At 31.5% G+C, this 16,426-nt stretch overlaps 1 protein-coding gene across 1 annotated transcript in view; it reads right to left on the bottom strand.

Annotated features, from left to right (window-relative positions):
- Positions 1-16,426, bottom strand: part of LOC145992754 (immunomodulatory peroxidase-like) — a 52,631-nt gene that overhangs the window by 18,599 nt on the left and 17,606 nt on the right. The window contains exons 5-6 of the mRNA XM_083129141.1: positions 16,029-16,202; positions 434-577 (exon numbers count right to left, since the gene is read on the bottom strand). Coding sequence (XP_082985267.1) covers positions 434-577; positions 16,029-16,202 — 318 coding nt within the window. The remainder of the gene's footprint in view (positions 1-433; positions 578-16,028; positions 16,203-16,426) is intronic.

Below are 16,426 nucleotides of genomic sequence, written 5' to 3'. Positions count from 1 at the left end.
AGTCGGGTTCTTTAAAAGTGTTGACAAGGGATATGCTCCATAATATTAGTCTCTCAAGAAATAACCACGCGTAGTTACATTAAGACGATATTCAAATATAATTTGATCATGTGTTCCTTCAGTTGTACCAACTTGTGTATTGCACAATATTTCTAGTGTATTAGTCTTTGGGGGCAAAGTTATTTGTTTTTATTTGTAGTTGTTTGCACCTATGTTTAGTCAAAGTGTTCTATTTCGTTGGCATTCTTTTCTAAATTATTAATTTCTAGTCCGTTTCCAAGTGTTGGGCGAATACTTCTTCCGCATGTAAACTCTTTTGTGGCATCTCAACTTACGTCACAGACACATACTCTTAAAATTCTCCAACACACACAAATACAGTCTGATCACTTATCTGTGGTCTGACGAACCTGTTTTTTACCTTCCTACCTACCTCCAGCTTGAGGACAAAACGCCGTGGAACGAGTGAAATCCAGGCAGAACTGTGGCGTGCGACGGGTACTGAAGAAGGGATCCTCATTCGGAAGAAGTATTGGGAAACATGAAGAATTTTGGCTGCCTCGGCAACATTGTAGATCTGTAAGAGGAACATGTTTCAAATTACACGGGAAAACAGTAGAATATTTCACTTCTGGCAACCAGCATGCCCCTTTGTAACCCGTTAGTAGGCCTATATGATTTTAGGAGACCTTAATACGCCAGGACTGCATTTTTCATGGTCCTTTGTCAGTCTCCATATTTAATTTAAGTATAGCGATCATGATTGCAATAAAATCATTACATGGAAAGTTGAAACCAACAACAATCAAAACAAGAAACACCATTCTGCATAATGATAACAGATCAATTGTTTTTTCTTTACAATTTGTTTTATACAAACAGACATGTTAACTAGCGAATCAGATTTTTTAGCTTCGGTACTATATTACGTCACATAGCACTGGAAATAAGCATCCTATCAAAATATGGTTACTGTACAAAATAAAACAACCACATTTGTGATGGCTTTGAAAGATATTTGAAGTCATTATCTTTAGAAGTGTAGAAGTAATGTAATAAAATATATGTGCAATGTAAAATCATAAGTTAGTCGATGATATACAAACATAAAGATTGTGGGCCTTTTTTCCATGAAAGTGTTTTTATATCGGCATACTATTAAAAGATAAACTCACCCAAGACACACAAGTAGATGGTATCCCAGCCAGTGGCAATTAGTGCACGTGTTTTAATTAATTTGTATGTACTTATAACTAATTTGCACGGGTTTTAATTAATTCGCATGTACTTAGAATTCATTTGCATGTACTTAGAATACTTTACATTTATGTATTTGCATGTTTATAACTTTTTATGAATATATAATTATTTATTTTATGAAAAATATGTATATAGAAGGTAATTAGAGGTACTAAACGCTATGCATATGTTTTTATATTCATTACTGCAAAGTATGTAATGTATAAATCGATAATATTAATGTTTATAATATTGAAAATAAGAGTTTATGGTTTATGATCCGCTATGAACGCTGGTAATGGTACGAAAGAAGACGGTCCCGGTACTCGAACCCGCGATATGTAATATTAGTAATTAGTACTATGTAATAATGTATGTTATTATTGTATTAAAGACGATGGTACGACACGCCAGACAGAAGACGGTCTCCGAATCTCGCCTCGGCGGTGAAGGTAGACGAGAAAGGAATTTGGGGAAGTGCGGTGAAGGTAGACAGAGAGAATGAATTAATATTCCGCGCAGGTAGAGGAGAAAGGAATTTGGGGAGTGTGCGGTCAAGGTCAAATGACGTCACAACGTCAGAACAAAGAAAGATCCTGATTGACCAATCAGAGAACGCGTCGGTAGATTTTCAGAACCGGTTTTTCCAAGGTTAACTAGTACGCAAGAACAGGGGAAAGGTATGCAATACTGTAGGGCAGGGGAGGGATTGAACCAGACAACAAAGGATGTCTGGTAATGCGCAGCAAGGGCCAAATCTCTGAAGCTATGCGTCGCTTGTAGAACCGGTTTCCGCCGCCAATTAATATTCTGCTCAGGTTTGCCTCCACGGCATTGAATGCTGTAGCGAGGGTTTGGGGCTAGAAAGCTTGCATGTCAGAACAGGTTTCTGTCTAAGTAAGCCAAGTTTGCCCAGAACACAAGAAAAAAGGATTTTTGGATACTGAATTAGATTGGAGCGAGAACTTTATTTTGAACAAGGAGAACGAAGCGTAAGGGTTTTTTATATGTACTAGGAAGAAGGGAGAGCTATCAGGGACTGGGCCTACAGTTTTCACAATTTGCTTTTATCACGGGGTATCGAACCTAGGACCCTTTGATTATTGATTTAGGTAGTAAATGTATGTTACTGTGTGCAATTTAACATAATATCGAGTTCATTTTTTTACCAAACTTTGACTTTATGTCAAACATTTTTCCACATTATCCTTATTTTTACCAAAATAACACTATTTATACTATTCAGGCAACAATTTTTATTAAATTTTGGATTCACAAAGACATTTTTTCAACTTTTAACTTACTATTTTACAATTTTATGTTAATTTTTTACCAAAATAACACTATTTATACTATTCAGGCAACATTTTTTCATTAAATTTTGGATTCACAGACATTTTTTTCAATTTTTAACTTACTATTTTACAATTTTATGTTAATTTTTTATCAAAATAACACTATTTATACTATTCAGGCAACATTTTTTCATTAAATTTTGGATTCACAAAGACATTTTTTTCAACTTTTAACTTACTATTTTACAACTTTATGTTAATTTTTACCAAAATAACACTATTTATACTATTCAGGCAACATTTTTTCATTAAATTTTGGATTCACAGACATTTTTTTCAACTTTTAACTTACTATTTTACAATTTTATGTTATTTTTTTATCAAAATAACACTATTTATACTATTCAGGCAACATTTTTTCATTAAATTTTGGATTCACAGACATTTTTTTCAACTTTTAACTTACTATTTTACAACTTTATGTTAATTTTTACCAAAATAACACTATTTATACTATTCAGGCAACATTTTTTCATTAAATTTTGGATTCTCAAAGACATTTTTTTCAACGTTTAACTTACTATTTTACAATTTTATGTTAATTTTTTTATCAAAATAACACTATTTATACTATTCAGGCAACATTTTTTCATTAAATTTTGGATTCACAAAGACATTTTTTTCAACTTTTAACTTATTATTTTACAATTTTATGTTAATTTTTTATCAAAATAACACTATTTATACTATTCAGGCAACATTTTTTCATTAAATTTTGGATTCACAGACATTTTTTTCAACTTTTAACTTACTATTTTACAATTTTATGTTAATTTTTTATCAAAATAACACTATTTATACTATTCAGGCAACATTTTTTTACCAAAATAACACTATTTATACTATTCAGGAAAGACTTTTAGTTATATTTTCGACACACAAAGTGTGTTTTTTCAACTGCTATCTGTTTATTTCACAACTCTAGGCTTATTATTACCAAAATAACACAATTCAATCTGTTCAGGAAAGACTTGTAGTTACATTTTCGACACACTAAGTGTGGGTTCTCAACTTCTATTTGTTTATTTCACAAGTTTAGGCTTATTATTACTCAAATAACACAATTTCATCTATTCAGGATATTTTGTATTTACAAAGAGATTTTTTCAACTTTTAATTTATTATTTACAAGTTTATGCCTATTTTTTACTCAAATAACACAATTCTATCTGTTTAGGAAAGACTTTTAGTTACATTTTCGACACACAAAGTGTGAGTTTTCAATTTTTATCTGTTTATTTCACAAGTTTAGCCTAATATTTACTCAAATAACACGATTTGAACGTGTTTTTTATTACATTTTGGACACACACACACACACACACACACTTACACACACACACACATACACACACACACACTTACACAGACACACATACACACACACACACACACACACACACACACACACACACTTACACACACACACACATACACACACACACACATACACACACACACAGAGAGAGAGACAGAGAGAGAGAGAAAGAGATAGAGAGAGAGAGAGAGAGAGAGAGAGAGAGAGAGAGAGAGAGAGAGAGAGAGAGACAGAGAGAGATTTTTTTTCCAAGTTTACAGGATTATTCTCCACGTTTATTCAAATAACACAATTCAAATGTGTTTTGAATTAAATTTTGTACACACGAAGTGTGTTTCGTCAAGTTTTACCCTTTATTTTTCAATTTTATGCTTATTTTTACCAAAGTAAGACCTTTTAGTCTATTCAAGAAAGAGTTTTCAATTATATTTTGGATGCAAAAGTATGTTTTGGCAAGTTCTACCCTTTTATTTTACAAGTTTAGGCTTATTATTACTCAAATAACAACGAAAGTTTGTTTATTTTAGAGTTTGCTGAGTATTTTGTTACTGTTGTACTAGGTAAAAGTTTTCTAAATATATCAGATAGGGCTCTGTATATTTTTGTTTTTGCTATTTTGGAGATGATGCGATCAGCACCACTTTTCATCTGCTTTTTTATCTTATGTACCCTAATATTATTTTGATTCTTAGTGAATTCTAGAGCCTATTTATGCAGGAGAGAAGGCTTGAAAATTTTGATCTCAGATAACCCACAACTATTTGTCAGAGTATTTTAAAGGATATTTTATACTTATTATGGGCCACTAGAATATCTAAGCTTGCTTAATTTTAATGCCTGTAACGCTGTTATTGTATTTCTAGCTAAGGCTTACTGGATAAAGTACACGAAATGTTTAACATTTCGACTATTTGCCTAATTTTTAGTGTAACGAAAATTATTGTGTGTCTATAAAGACTGAAATGCCTTTACCGAAGGGTCCACAACTGGACGCTTACCAACATTGTTTCTTTTTTTTAATATAACCATTTATCAATATATTGACAATTCACAGGACAAGACGAAGTTCACAGACGACTTACTATATGGACCATAGGTTCACTTGCTAAATGTTTTTTTTCTATGCTAGAAGAATAATTTAGCCTTATAACCTTTTTCAAGGTATTTTTTAAGTATTACTGGATTTTTTGGGTGCATCAACATTTGGGTTATTTCCATTTGGCTTATTATACGAGGCTACAATCACTATTTGAACACTGAAATCCTCTGATTGAAACTAAAAGCTTAGGCTGTAACTAGGGACTTAGTATGTATATCGACAATTTATAGGACAACACGAACCTTACAAAGGATTGTAGGTGATGTAAGCCCACACGCCAGAGCTTGTTAATCTGCAAGAAGCTCTTACAGCTAATATTACGAGGAAATGAGCTTGATTTTTTACTGTTTCACAAGAATGCTATCTTTTATACACCCAATATTTGATTTTTCAAGTAACTACATGTACCAGAAGCACTTACTAACTAGACTTCGACTTATTTTATAGCTATCTGGGCACAAGGTATTCTTTTTTTTGAAAAGTTAGTTATGTTAAGAAATATATTGAAACACTTGAGAACACTTTTGGTCTGGTTCGACAGAGAAGGAGACAACATTTCCAAATTTTTACAGACTGGGTGTATTTTTCCACTATACAGGCCTTCACTATATGTAATTCGAAACGCTAAAGTTCAGCTAGCTTCCAAAATTGAGGCAAAGATTGTGTTTGACGAGATTAACAAGTTACAATAATTATATCCAGTTACGGACAAATAAAGCTAAAACTCTCAGATTTACTGTACTAGCCAAGTTTTAGTAACATTTTTTCACTTTAGTACAAATACCAAAGAAATAGGTATATTTTATTTATAATTTGACAAAATGTACTAGTATTTAATTCACAAAGTTAGGTAAAAAACAGTATTTTTAAAAATATTGTTACTGCCTTCAAATTTTATGTTATTTAGCCACTAACAACTGGTTTACACTGTTTGATATTTTTTAAATAGGAAAATAAGGAATTATTTGTTTAGTATTTTTACTACTTTATATTTATTTAAGAAAACAATACTACGGTTTAACTTAATTTTTAACAAATTGTTACTAATTTATATATCAAAGTTATGTTATTTAGAGTGTATGAAGGCGTATAAAGTTAATATTTGTACTTATCAGCGCAACTAACAATTATATTTTACACACAAAAGATAATGTTTACAGTTAAATTACTTGAATCAGAGAATAATATTTTACAGTAATTGATTCATTCAGCACTAGTCAGTACTTTTATGCATCAGAAAGTTTTCTTAATTTTCTATTACGCATGCTATTTTGGGCTATTCTTAAAATGTATTTCTAAGGCAAACTGGTTTAATTTTCTGCTTATAATGCAAAGTTGACAGTTTTCGCACAATGCATTGTACATTTGATATATTCTCTACTTACAATCCAAATATAATGCTTATTTAATGTATAACTAACTAATTCTCTAGCCTTTTTAAACCCGAATGTTCATGGGTGCAGCAACACATGCCTTTCAGCTGTCCCTGTCCTGAGCAAGATCTATATACTCCTTTCCTTCCCTACCAATTTCCTTTAGGTCCATCTCTACATTATCCCTCCATCTTTGTTTTGGTCTTCCTATTGGTCTTTTACCGTCAGGTTTCCCAACAAGAATCCTGTATACTCTTCTTTCCTCTCCCATTCGTACCACATGATCTACACACCTAAGTCTTCTTGATTTAATCATTCTAATAATATCTGGGTATGAATACAAATTATGTACTTCCAAATTATGTAACCTTCTCCACTCATCTGTCTCCTCATCTGTTTTAGGCCCAAATATTTTCCTAAGGATCTTATTTTCAAATACTCTCAATTTATGTTCCTTTTTCAATGTAAGGGACCAAGTTCATTTACTGTATTTAACTTTTATTTTTTGTAATTAACAAAAATTAAAAGCTTATACTGTAGTTATTATATCTTTTTCTATCAGCTTATTTTGAAATTAATATTATTAGGTATAGTCTTTGATTTATAACTATATTGCTTTTTTATCAATTTATCTAAGAGTACACGCAGACAAACACATGTGTACATACTTTTATGTAAATAGATATGCCTTTTTTCAATATTTTAGTATGAAGATTGCACTTTAGCTATTTAAGCAAGGGTAGGAAAGGTAGGATTTCTGAGAATTTGTTGCAGGATTTTGTTGTCCAAGTATAGATGAGAACTGAGCTGGGAGACTGTTTTGAACCTTTTCATGAGAGTTTGCATGTGAACTGTATGCAAATTGAGCACTATTGACTGTGCATGCTTCTAAGTTTTGCTGTTATTTTACATCAAGTCTGTGAGACTGTAGTCAGTTTTCCCATTTCAAGTAGTTTTTATTGATTGTATTTGTATATGTTGTGGGGACTTAGCAGTTTTATGTTATGAGGCACTTTGTTGTAGAATATTTTTACATGATTGTTTTGAGATATTGAGTGTCTGCTGTTTACTTGTAATTATTTTCCTTCTTGTGTTGTGTATTTGACTATATTTTGTCCAAGTTTGTATTATTTAGAATAATTGTTATTGACTTGTAGATGTAGGGAGTAATAATCCTTTGCAAGATGCCCTATACTTTAGTCTGAACATTATTCTTAGTGTTCACTTTTGAAGCCTTAGTATTCTGGTAGTATTATTAATGTAGAGGTAAATTAGGCTGAAACGTAGGCATTTTTTCTGATAAATTATACTCACTTAGTTGTTTCAGCAGGTAGAAGTTGCATGATGGTTTACTGCTGATGATGTTAATTTGCTCTTCTTATGTACTACGTATGATGTAGCTTACTTGAGTAACTGGAATTTTCTACTGAAAAAAGGATTGCTTGTCTATTTTATTCCTATGTTGTTGAGTTTGTCCATAAGCAAGCCATGTTTTTACTCTATTCTATGCCTTGGAAGAATCTAGATATATTGTGTTTGCAGTTTTATGCTTCTCTAAGGTTTCAGCTATGTAGTTTTTTAAACTGTGCTATGACTTAACTATTGATTTCTTTTTCTGGATGCCATGTTGGTTCTGTGTATTCCTTTTGCTGCTTGAATTTGACTTAGGTTGTTTGCTTTTTTTCTTAGATCTTTATTTGTTTATTTGTTCAGTATTTTTTAATATTTTTTTTACATAAAAAATTCAAAGTACATTGTTAAAGTCAAAGTGTGTTAAAATTTAATTTTTCAAAGTTAAAGTTTTAAAAATACAATTTTCTAAAATTAAAAATTATAATAGTATATTTTTGTTAGTAGAAGTTTTTATACTAGAGAAAATTATTTTGTTGTTAAATTAAAATTTGTTTGTTAATGTAAAATTAAAGTAATTAAAAATCAATTTTTCAAAGTTAAAGTTTTAAAAATACAATTTTCTAAAATTAAAAGTTATAATAGTATATTTTTGTTCGAAGAAGTTTTTATACTAGAGTAAATTCTTTTGTTGTTAAAGTAAAATATGTTAGTTAATGTAAAATTAAAGTAATTAAAATTCAAAAAAATTAAAAATACTGAACAAATAAACAAATAAAGATCTAAGAAAAAAAGCAAACAACCTAAGTCAAATTCAAGCAGCAAAAGGAATACACAGAACCAACATGGCATCCAGAAAAAGAAATCAATAGTTAAGCCATAGCACAGTTTAAAAAACTACATAGCTGAAACCTTAGAGAAGCATAAAACTGCAAACACAATATATCTAGATTCTTCCAAGGCATAGAATAGAGTAAAAACATGGCTTGCTTATGGACAAACTCAACAACATAGGAATAAAATAGACAAGCAATCCTTTTTTCAGTAGAAAATTCCAGTTACTCAAGTAAGCTACATCATACGTAGTACATAAGAAGAGCAAATTAACATCATCAGCAGTAAACCATCATGCAACTTCTACCTGCTGAAACAACTAAGTGAGTATAATTTATCAGAAAAAATGCCTACGTTTCAGCCTAATTTACCTCTACATTAATAATACTACCAGAATACTAAGGCTTCAAAAGTGAACACTAAGAATAATGTTCAGACTAAAGTATAGGGCATCTTGCAAAGGATTATTACTCCCTACATCTACAAGTCAATAACAATTATTCTAAATAATACAAACTTGGACAAAATATAGTCAAATACACAACACAAGAAGGAAAATAATTACAAGTAAACAGCAGACACTCAATATCTCAAAACAATCATGTAAAAATATTCTACAACAAAGTGCCTCATAACATAAAACTGCTAAGTCCCCACAACATATACAAATACAATCAATAAAAACTACTTGAAATGGGAAAACTGACTACAGTCTCACAGACTTGATGTAAAATAACAGCAAAACTTAGAAGCATGCACAGTCAATAGTGCTCAATTTGCATACAGTTCACATGCAAACTCTCATGAAAAGGTTCAAAACAGTCTCCCAGCTCAGTTCTCATCTATACTTGGACAACAAAATCCTGCAACAAATTCTCAGAAATCCTACCTTTCCTACCCTTGCTTAAATAGCTAAAGTGCAATCTTCATACTAAAATATTGAAAAAAGGCATATCTATTTACATAAAAGTGTGTACACATGTGTTTGTCTGCGTGTACTCTTAGATAAATTGATAAAAAAGCAATATAGTTATAAATCAAAGACTATACCTAATAATATTAATTTCAAAATAAGCTGATAGAAAAAGATATAATAACTACATTATAAGCTTTTAATTTTTGTTAATTACAAAAAATAAAAGTTAAATACAGTAAATGAACTTGGTCCCTTACATTGAAAAAGGAACATAAATTGAGAGTATTTGAAAATAAGATCCTTAGGAAAATATTTGGGCCTAAAACAGATGAGGAGACAGATGAGTGGAGAAGGTTACATAATTTGGAAGTACATAATTTGTATTCATACCCAGATATTATTAGAATGATTAAATCAAGAAGACTTAGGTGTGTAGATCATGTGGTACGAATGGGAGAGGAAAGAAGAGTATACAGGATTCTTGTTGGGAAACCTGACGGTAAAAGACCAATAGGAAGACCAAAACAAAGATGGAGGGATAATGTAGAGATGGACCTAAAGGAAATTGGTAGGGAAGGAAAGGAGTATATAGATCTTGCTCAGGACAGGGACAGCTGAAAGGCATGTGTTGCTGCACCCATGAACATTCGGGTTTAAAAAGGCTAGAGAATTAGTTAGTTATACATTAAATAAGCATTATATTTGGATTGTAAGTAGAGAATATATCAAATGTACAATGCATTGTGCGAAAACTGTCAACTTTGCATTATAAGCAGAAAATTAAACCAGTTTGCCTTAGAAATACATTTTAAGAATAGCCCAAAATAGCATGCGTAATAGAAAATTAAGAAAACTTTCTGATGCATAAAAGTACTGACTAGTGCTGAATGAATCAATTACTGTAAAATATTATTCTCTGATTCAAGTAATTTAACTGTAAACATTATCTTTTGTGTGTAAAATATAATTGTTAGTTGCGCTGATAAGTACAAATATTAACTTTATACGCCTTCATACACTCTAAATAACATAACTTTGATATATAAATTAGTAACAATTTGTTAAAAATTAAGTTAAACCGTAGTATTGTTTTCTTAAATAAATATAAAGTAGTAAAAATACTAAACAAATAATTCCTTATTTTCCTATTTAAAAAATATCAAACAGTGTAAACCAGTTGTTAGTGGCTAAATAACATAAAATTTGAAGGCAGTAACAATATTTTTAAAAATACTGTTTTTTACCTAACTTTGTGAATTAAATACTAGTACATTTTGTCAAATTATAAATAAAATATACCTATTTCTTTGGTATTTGTACTAAAGTGAAAAAATGTTACTAAAACTTGGCTAGTACAGTAAATCTGAGAGTTTTAGCTTTATTTGTCCGTAACTGGATATAATTATTGTAACTTGTTAATCTCGTCAAACACAATCTTTGCCTCAATTTTGGAAGCTAGCTGAACTTTAGCGTTTCGAATTACATATAGTGAAGGCCTGTATAGTGGAAAAATACACCCAGTCTGTAAAAATTTGGAAATGTTGTCTCCTCTGTCGAACCAGACCAAAAGTGTTCTCAAGTGTTTCAATATATTTCTTAACATAACTAACTTTTCAAAAAAAAGAATACCTTGTGCCCAGATAGCTATAAAATAAGTCGAAGTCTAGTTAGTAAGTGCTTCTGGTACATGTAGTTACTTGAAAAATCAAATATTGGGTGTATAAAAGATAGCATTCTTGTGAAACAGTAAAAAATCAAGCTCATTTCCTCGTAATATTAGCTGTAAGGGCTTCTTGCAGATTAACAAAGCTCTGGCGTGTGGGCTTACATCACCTACAATCCTTTGTAAGGTTCGTGTTGTCCTATAAATTGTCGATATACATACTAAGTCCCTAGTTACAGCCTAAGCTTTTAGTTTCAATCAGAGGATTTCAGTGTTCAAATAGTGATTGTAGCCTCGTATAATAAGCCAAATGGAAATAACCCAAATGTTGATGCACCCAAAAAATCCAGTAATACTTAAAAAATACCTTGAAAAAGGTTATAAGGCTAAATTATTCTTCTAGCATAGAAAAAAAACATTTAGCAAGTGAACCTATGGTCCATATAGTAAGTCGTCTGTGAACTTCGTCTTGTCCTGTGAATTGTCAATATATTGATAAATGGTTATATTTAAAAAAAGAAACAATGTTGGTAAGCGTCCAGTTGTGGACCCTTCGGTAAAGGCATTTCAGTCTTTATAGACACACAATAATTTTCGTTACACTAAAAATTAGGCAAATAGTCGAAATGTTAAACATTTCGTGTACTTTATCCAGTAAGCCTTAGCTAGAAATACAATAACAGCGTTACAGGCATTAAAATTACGCAAGCTTAGATATTCTAGTGGCCCATAATAAGTATAAAATATCCTTTAAAATACTCTGACAAATAGTTGTGGGTTATCTGAGATCAAAATTTTCAAGCCTTCTCTCCTGCATAAATAGGCTCTAGAATTCACTAAGAATCAAAATAATATTAGGGTACATAAGATAAAAAAGCAGATGAAAAGTGGTGCTGATCGCATCATCTCCAAAATAGCAAAAACAAAAATATACAGAGCCCTATCTGATATATTTAGAAAACTTTTACCTAGTACAACAGTAACAAAATACTCAGCAAACTCTAAAATAAACAAACTTTCGTTGTTATTTGAGTAATAATAAGCCTAAACTTGTAAAATAAAAGGGTAGAACTTGCCAAAACATACTTTTGCATCCAAAATATAATTGAAAACTCTTTCTTGAATAGACTAAAAGGTCTTACTTTGGTAAAAATAAGCATAAAATTGAAAAATAAAGGGTAAAACTTGACGAAACACACTTCGTGTGTACAAAATTTAATTCAAAACACATTTGAATTGTGTTATTTGAATAAACGTGGAGAATAATCCTGTAAACTTGGAAAAAAAATCTCTCTGTCTCTCTCTCTCTCTCTCTCTCTCTCTCTCTCTATCTCTTTCTCTCTCTCTCTGTCTCTCTCTCTGTGTGTGTGTGTATGTGTGTGTGTGTGTAAGTGTGTGTGTGTGTGTGTGTGTGTGTGTGTGTGTGTGTGTATGTGTGTCTGTGTAAGTGTGTGTGTGTGTATGTGTGTGTGTGTGTAAGTGTGTGTGTGTGTGTGTGTGTCCAAAATGTAATAAAAAACACGTTCAAATCGTGTTATTTGAGTAAATATTAGGCTAAACTTGTGAAATAAACAGATAAAAATTGAAAACTCACACTTTGTGTGTCGAAAATGTAACTAAAAGTCTTTCCTAAACAGATAGAATTGTGTTATTTGAGTAAAAAATAGGCATAAACTTGTAAATAATAAATTAAAAGTTGAAAAAATCTCTTTGTAAATACAAAATATCCTGAATAGATGAAATTGTGTTATTTGAGTAATAATAAGCCTAAACTTGTGAAATAAACAAATAGAAGTTGAGAACCCACACTTAGTGTGTCGAAAATGTAACTACAAGTCTTTCCTGAACAGATTGAATTGTGTTATTTTGGTAATAATAAACCTAGAGTTGTGAAATAAACAGATAGCAGTTGAAAAAACACACTTTGTGTGTCGAAAATATAACTAAAAGTCTTTCCTGAATAGTATAAATAGTGTTATTTTGGTAAAAAAATGTTGCCTGAATAGTATAAATAGTGTTATTTTGATAAAAAATTAACATAAAATTGTAAAATAGTAAGTTAAAAGTTGAAAAAAATGTCTGTGAATCCAAAATTTAATGAAAAAATGTTGCCTGAATAGTATAAATAGTGTTATTTTGATAAAAAATTAACATAAAATTGTAAAATAATAAGTTAAAAGTTGAAAAAAATGTCTTTGTGAATCCAAAATTTAATGAAAAAATGTTGCCTGAATAGTATAAATAGTGTTATTTTGATAAAAAAATTAACATAAAATTGTAAAATAGTAAGTTAAACGTTGAAAAAAATGTCTTTGAGAATCCAAAATTTAATGAAAAAATGTTGCCTGAATAGTATAAATAGTGTTATTTTGGTAAAAATTAACATAAAGTTGTAAAATAGTAAGTCAAAAGTTGAAAAAAATGTCTGTGAATACAAAATTTAATGAAAAAATGTTGCCTGAATAGTATAAATAGTGTTATTTTGATAAAAAAAATAACATAAAATTGTAAAATAGTAAGTTAAAAGTTGAAAAAAATGTCTGTGAATCCAAAATTTAATGAAAAAATGTTGCCTGAATAGTATAAATAGTGTTATTTTGGTAAAAATTAACATAAAGTTGTAAAATAGTAAGTTAAAAGTTGAAGAAAATGTCTGTGAATCCAAAATTTAATGAAAAAATGTTGCCTGAATAGTATAAATAGTGTTATTTTGATAAAAAATTAACATAAAATTGTAAAATAGTAAGTTAAAAATTGAAAAAAATGTCTGTGAATCCAAAATTTAATGAAAAAATGTTGCCTGAATAGTATAAATAGTGTTATTTTGGTAAAAAATTAACATAAAATTGTAAAATAGTAAGTTAAAAGTTGAAAAAATGTCTTTGTGAATCCAAAATTTAATAAAAATTGTTGCCTGAATAGTATAAATAGTGTTATTTTGGTAAAAATAAGGATAATGTGGAAAAATGTTTGACATAAAGTCAAAGTTTGGTAAAAAAATGAACTCGATATTATGTTAAATTGCACACAGTAACATACATTTACTACCTAAATCAATAATCAAAGGGTCCTAGGTTCGATACCCCGTGATAAAAGCAAATTGTGAAAACTGTAGGCCCAGTCCCTGATAGCTCTCCCTTCTTCCTAGTACATATAAAAAACCCTTACGCTTCGTTCTCCTTGTTCAAAATAAAGTTCTCGCTCCAATCTAATTCAGTATCCAAAAATCCTTTTTTCTTGTGTTCTGGGCAAACTTGGCTTACTTAGACAGAAACCTGTTCTGACATGCAAGCTTTCTAGCCCCAAACCCTCGCTACAGCATTCAATGCCGTGGAGGCAAACCTGAGCAGAATATTAATTGGCGGCGGAAACCGGTTCTACAAGCGACGCATAGCTTCAGAGATTTGGCCCTTGCTGCGCATTACCAGACATCCTTTGTTGTCTGGTTCAATCCCTCCCCTGCCCTACAGTATTGCATACCTTTCCCCTGTTCTTGCGTACTAGTTAACCTTGGAAAAACCGGTTCTGAAAATCTACCGACGCGTTCTCTGATTGGTCAATCAGGATCTTTCTTTGTTCTGACGTTGTGACGTCATTTGACCTTGACCGCACACTCCCCAAATTCCTTTCTCCTCTACCTGCGCGGAATATTAATTCATTCTCTCTGTCTACCTTCACCGCACTTCCCCAAATTCCTTTCTCGTCTACCTTCACCGCCGAGGCGAGATTCGGAGACCGTCTTCTGTCTGGCGTGTCGTACCATCGTCTTTAATACAATAATAACATACATTATTACATAGTACTAATTACTAATATTACATATCGCGGGTTCGAGTACCGGGACCGTCTTCTTTCGTACCATTACCAGCGTTCATAGCGGATCATAAACCATAAACTCTTATTTTCAATATTATAAACATTAATATTATCGATTTATACATTACATACTTTGCAGTAATGAATATAAAAACATATGCATAGCGTTTAGTACCTCTAATTACCTTCTATACATATATTTTTCATAAAATAAATAATTATATATTCATAAAAAGTTATAAACATGCAAATACATAAATGTAAAGTATTCTAAGTACATGCAAATGAATTCTAAGTACATGCGAATTAATTAAAACCCGTGCAAATTAGTTATAAGTACATACAAATTAATTAAAACACGTGCACTAATTGCCACTGGCTGGGATACCATCTACTCACACAACAGGAACAAGGGAGGTTGCTGACTCCAGACATCGGACCCCTCCCCCACCCTAAGAGATAGAAAGGAAATGTTAATATGAGTGTTGGTTAGGGTTGAGGATGCCTTGAAAGGTCCAGAGAATTCGTTTTCATTATCTGATACTAGGCATCTAGATATGTGTGAAAATCGATGCTGTCAAAGTCGGCAATTGTCAATAAATTCAACGTTGGGATGGTGAGGGTGGAGGACGTAAATCGGGGAAGTCGAACTTATAACTTGTAACCCGATTGCTATGGATACTACATTTAATAAAGATATTATAACCCCTAATTACGAAATACTGCATTCCTCTGTCCTTTGTGTAAAAATATATACGAGGGTTGATCAACAAATAAGATATCGGCGCATCAATAAAATGTATTGATATCTAGATGGATAGGTACCATAAACAAAAAAACACAAAGAGACTTACTAAATCAAATTAATCCACTCTTAGATATGCTACTGGATATAACCCTGCACAAAGTAGAGTTAATGGGAAAGCAAAACATCAAATAGGTGGTTTGCAAAACAAGGAAACGCACGAAAAATACACTCTTTTACGAATGCTTCTTCTCATAGGTATATTTCCGGTCTTTCACCCTGCTGTAACCCTTAAATTGCTACCCACCCATCTTCATTACCTTCTTCCGGAGTCAACGTGAGATCGTGGTCCAAGAATTGTCCGAACTGCATGACCATGTTGGTGTACCGTCCGTCCGGCCTGTCCACGTCCGAATGCAGGAACCTGCTGAGATCTCTTGCGTTGGGCAGATTCACTGGCATAAGTTCCAGGCCTCCTCTGGGCTCATCCACTCCTGAAACACACCGCGTTTATCGCCGGTAAATTAATTTTTCTCTTGTATTCCTTATACATTTTAACTTTAATATATGTGTAATTGCTCATTATATATTATGCTAACTATTAAGGATTGGTTTACACGTACGCCACTGATCGTTGTCCAACGCACCAACTGACGACCTGGTTTCCTTCCCAATCACACAACCAGTATAATCTCTGTGGTGTTTGTGTTGTGTTGTG

The sequence above is a fragment of the Lepisma saccharinum genome, chromosome 9 (genome assembly GCF_977018435.1).
Source record: "Lepisma saccharinum chromosome 9, izLepSacc3.1, whole genome shotgun sequence".
NCBI classification, from domain to species: Eukaryota; Metazoa; Arthropoda; class Insecta; order Zygentoma; family Lepismatidae; genus Lepisma; species Lepisma saccharinum.
The sequence above is the reverse complement of the archived record's forward strand: the minus strand, read 5'-3'. Positions and strand labels throughout refer to the sequence as shown.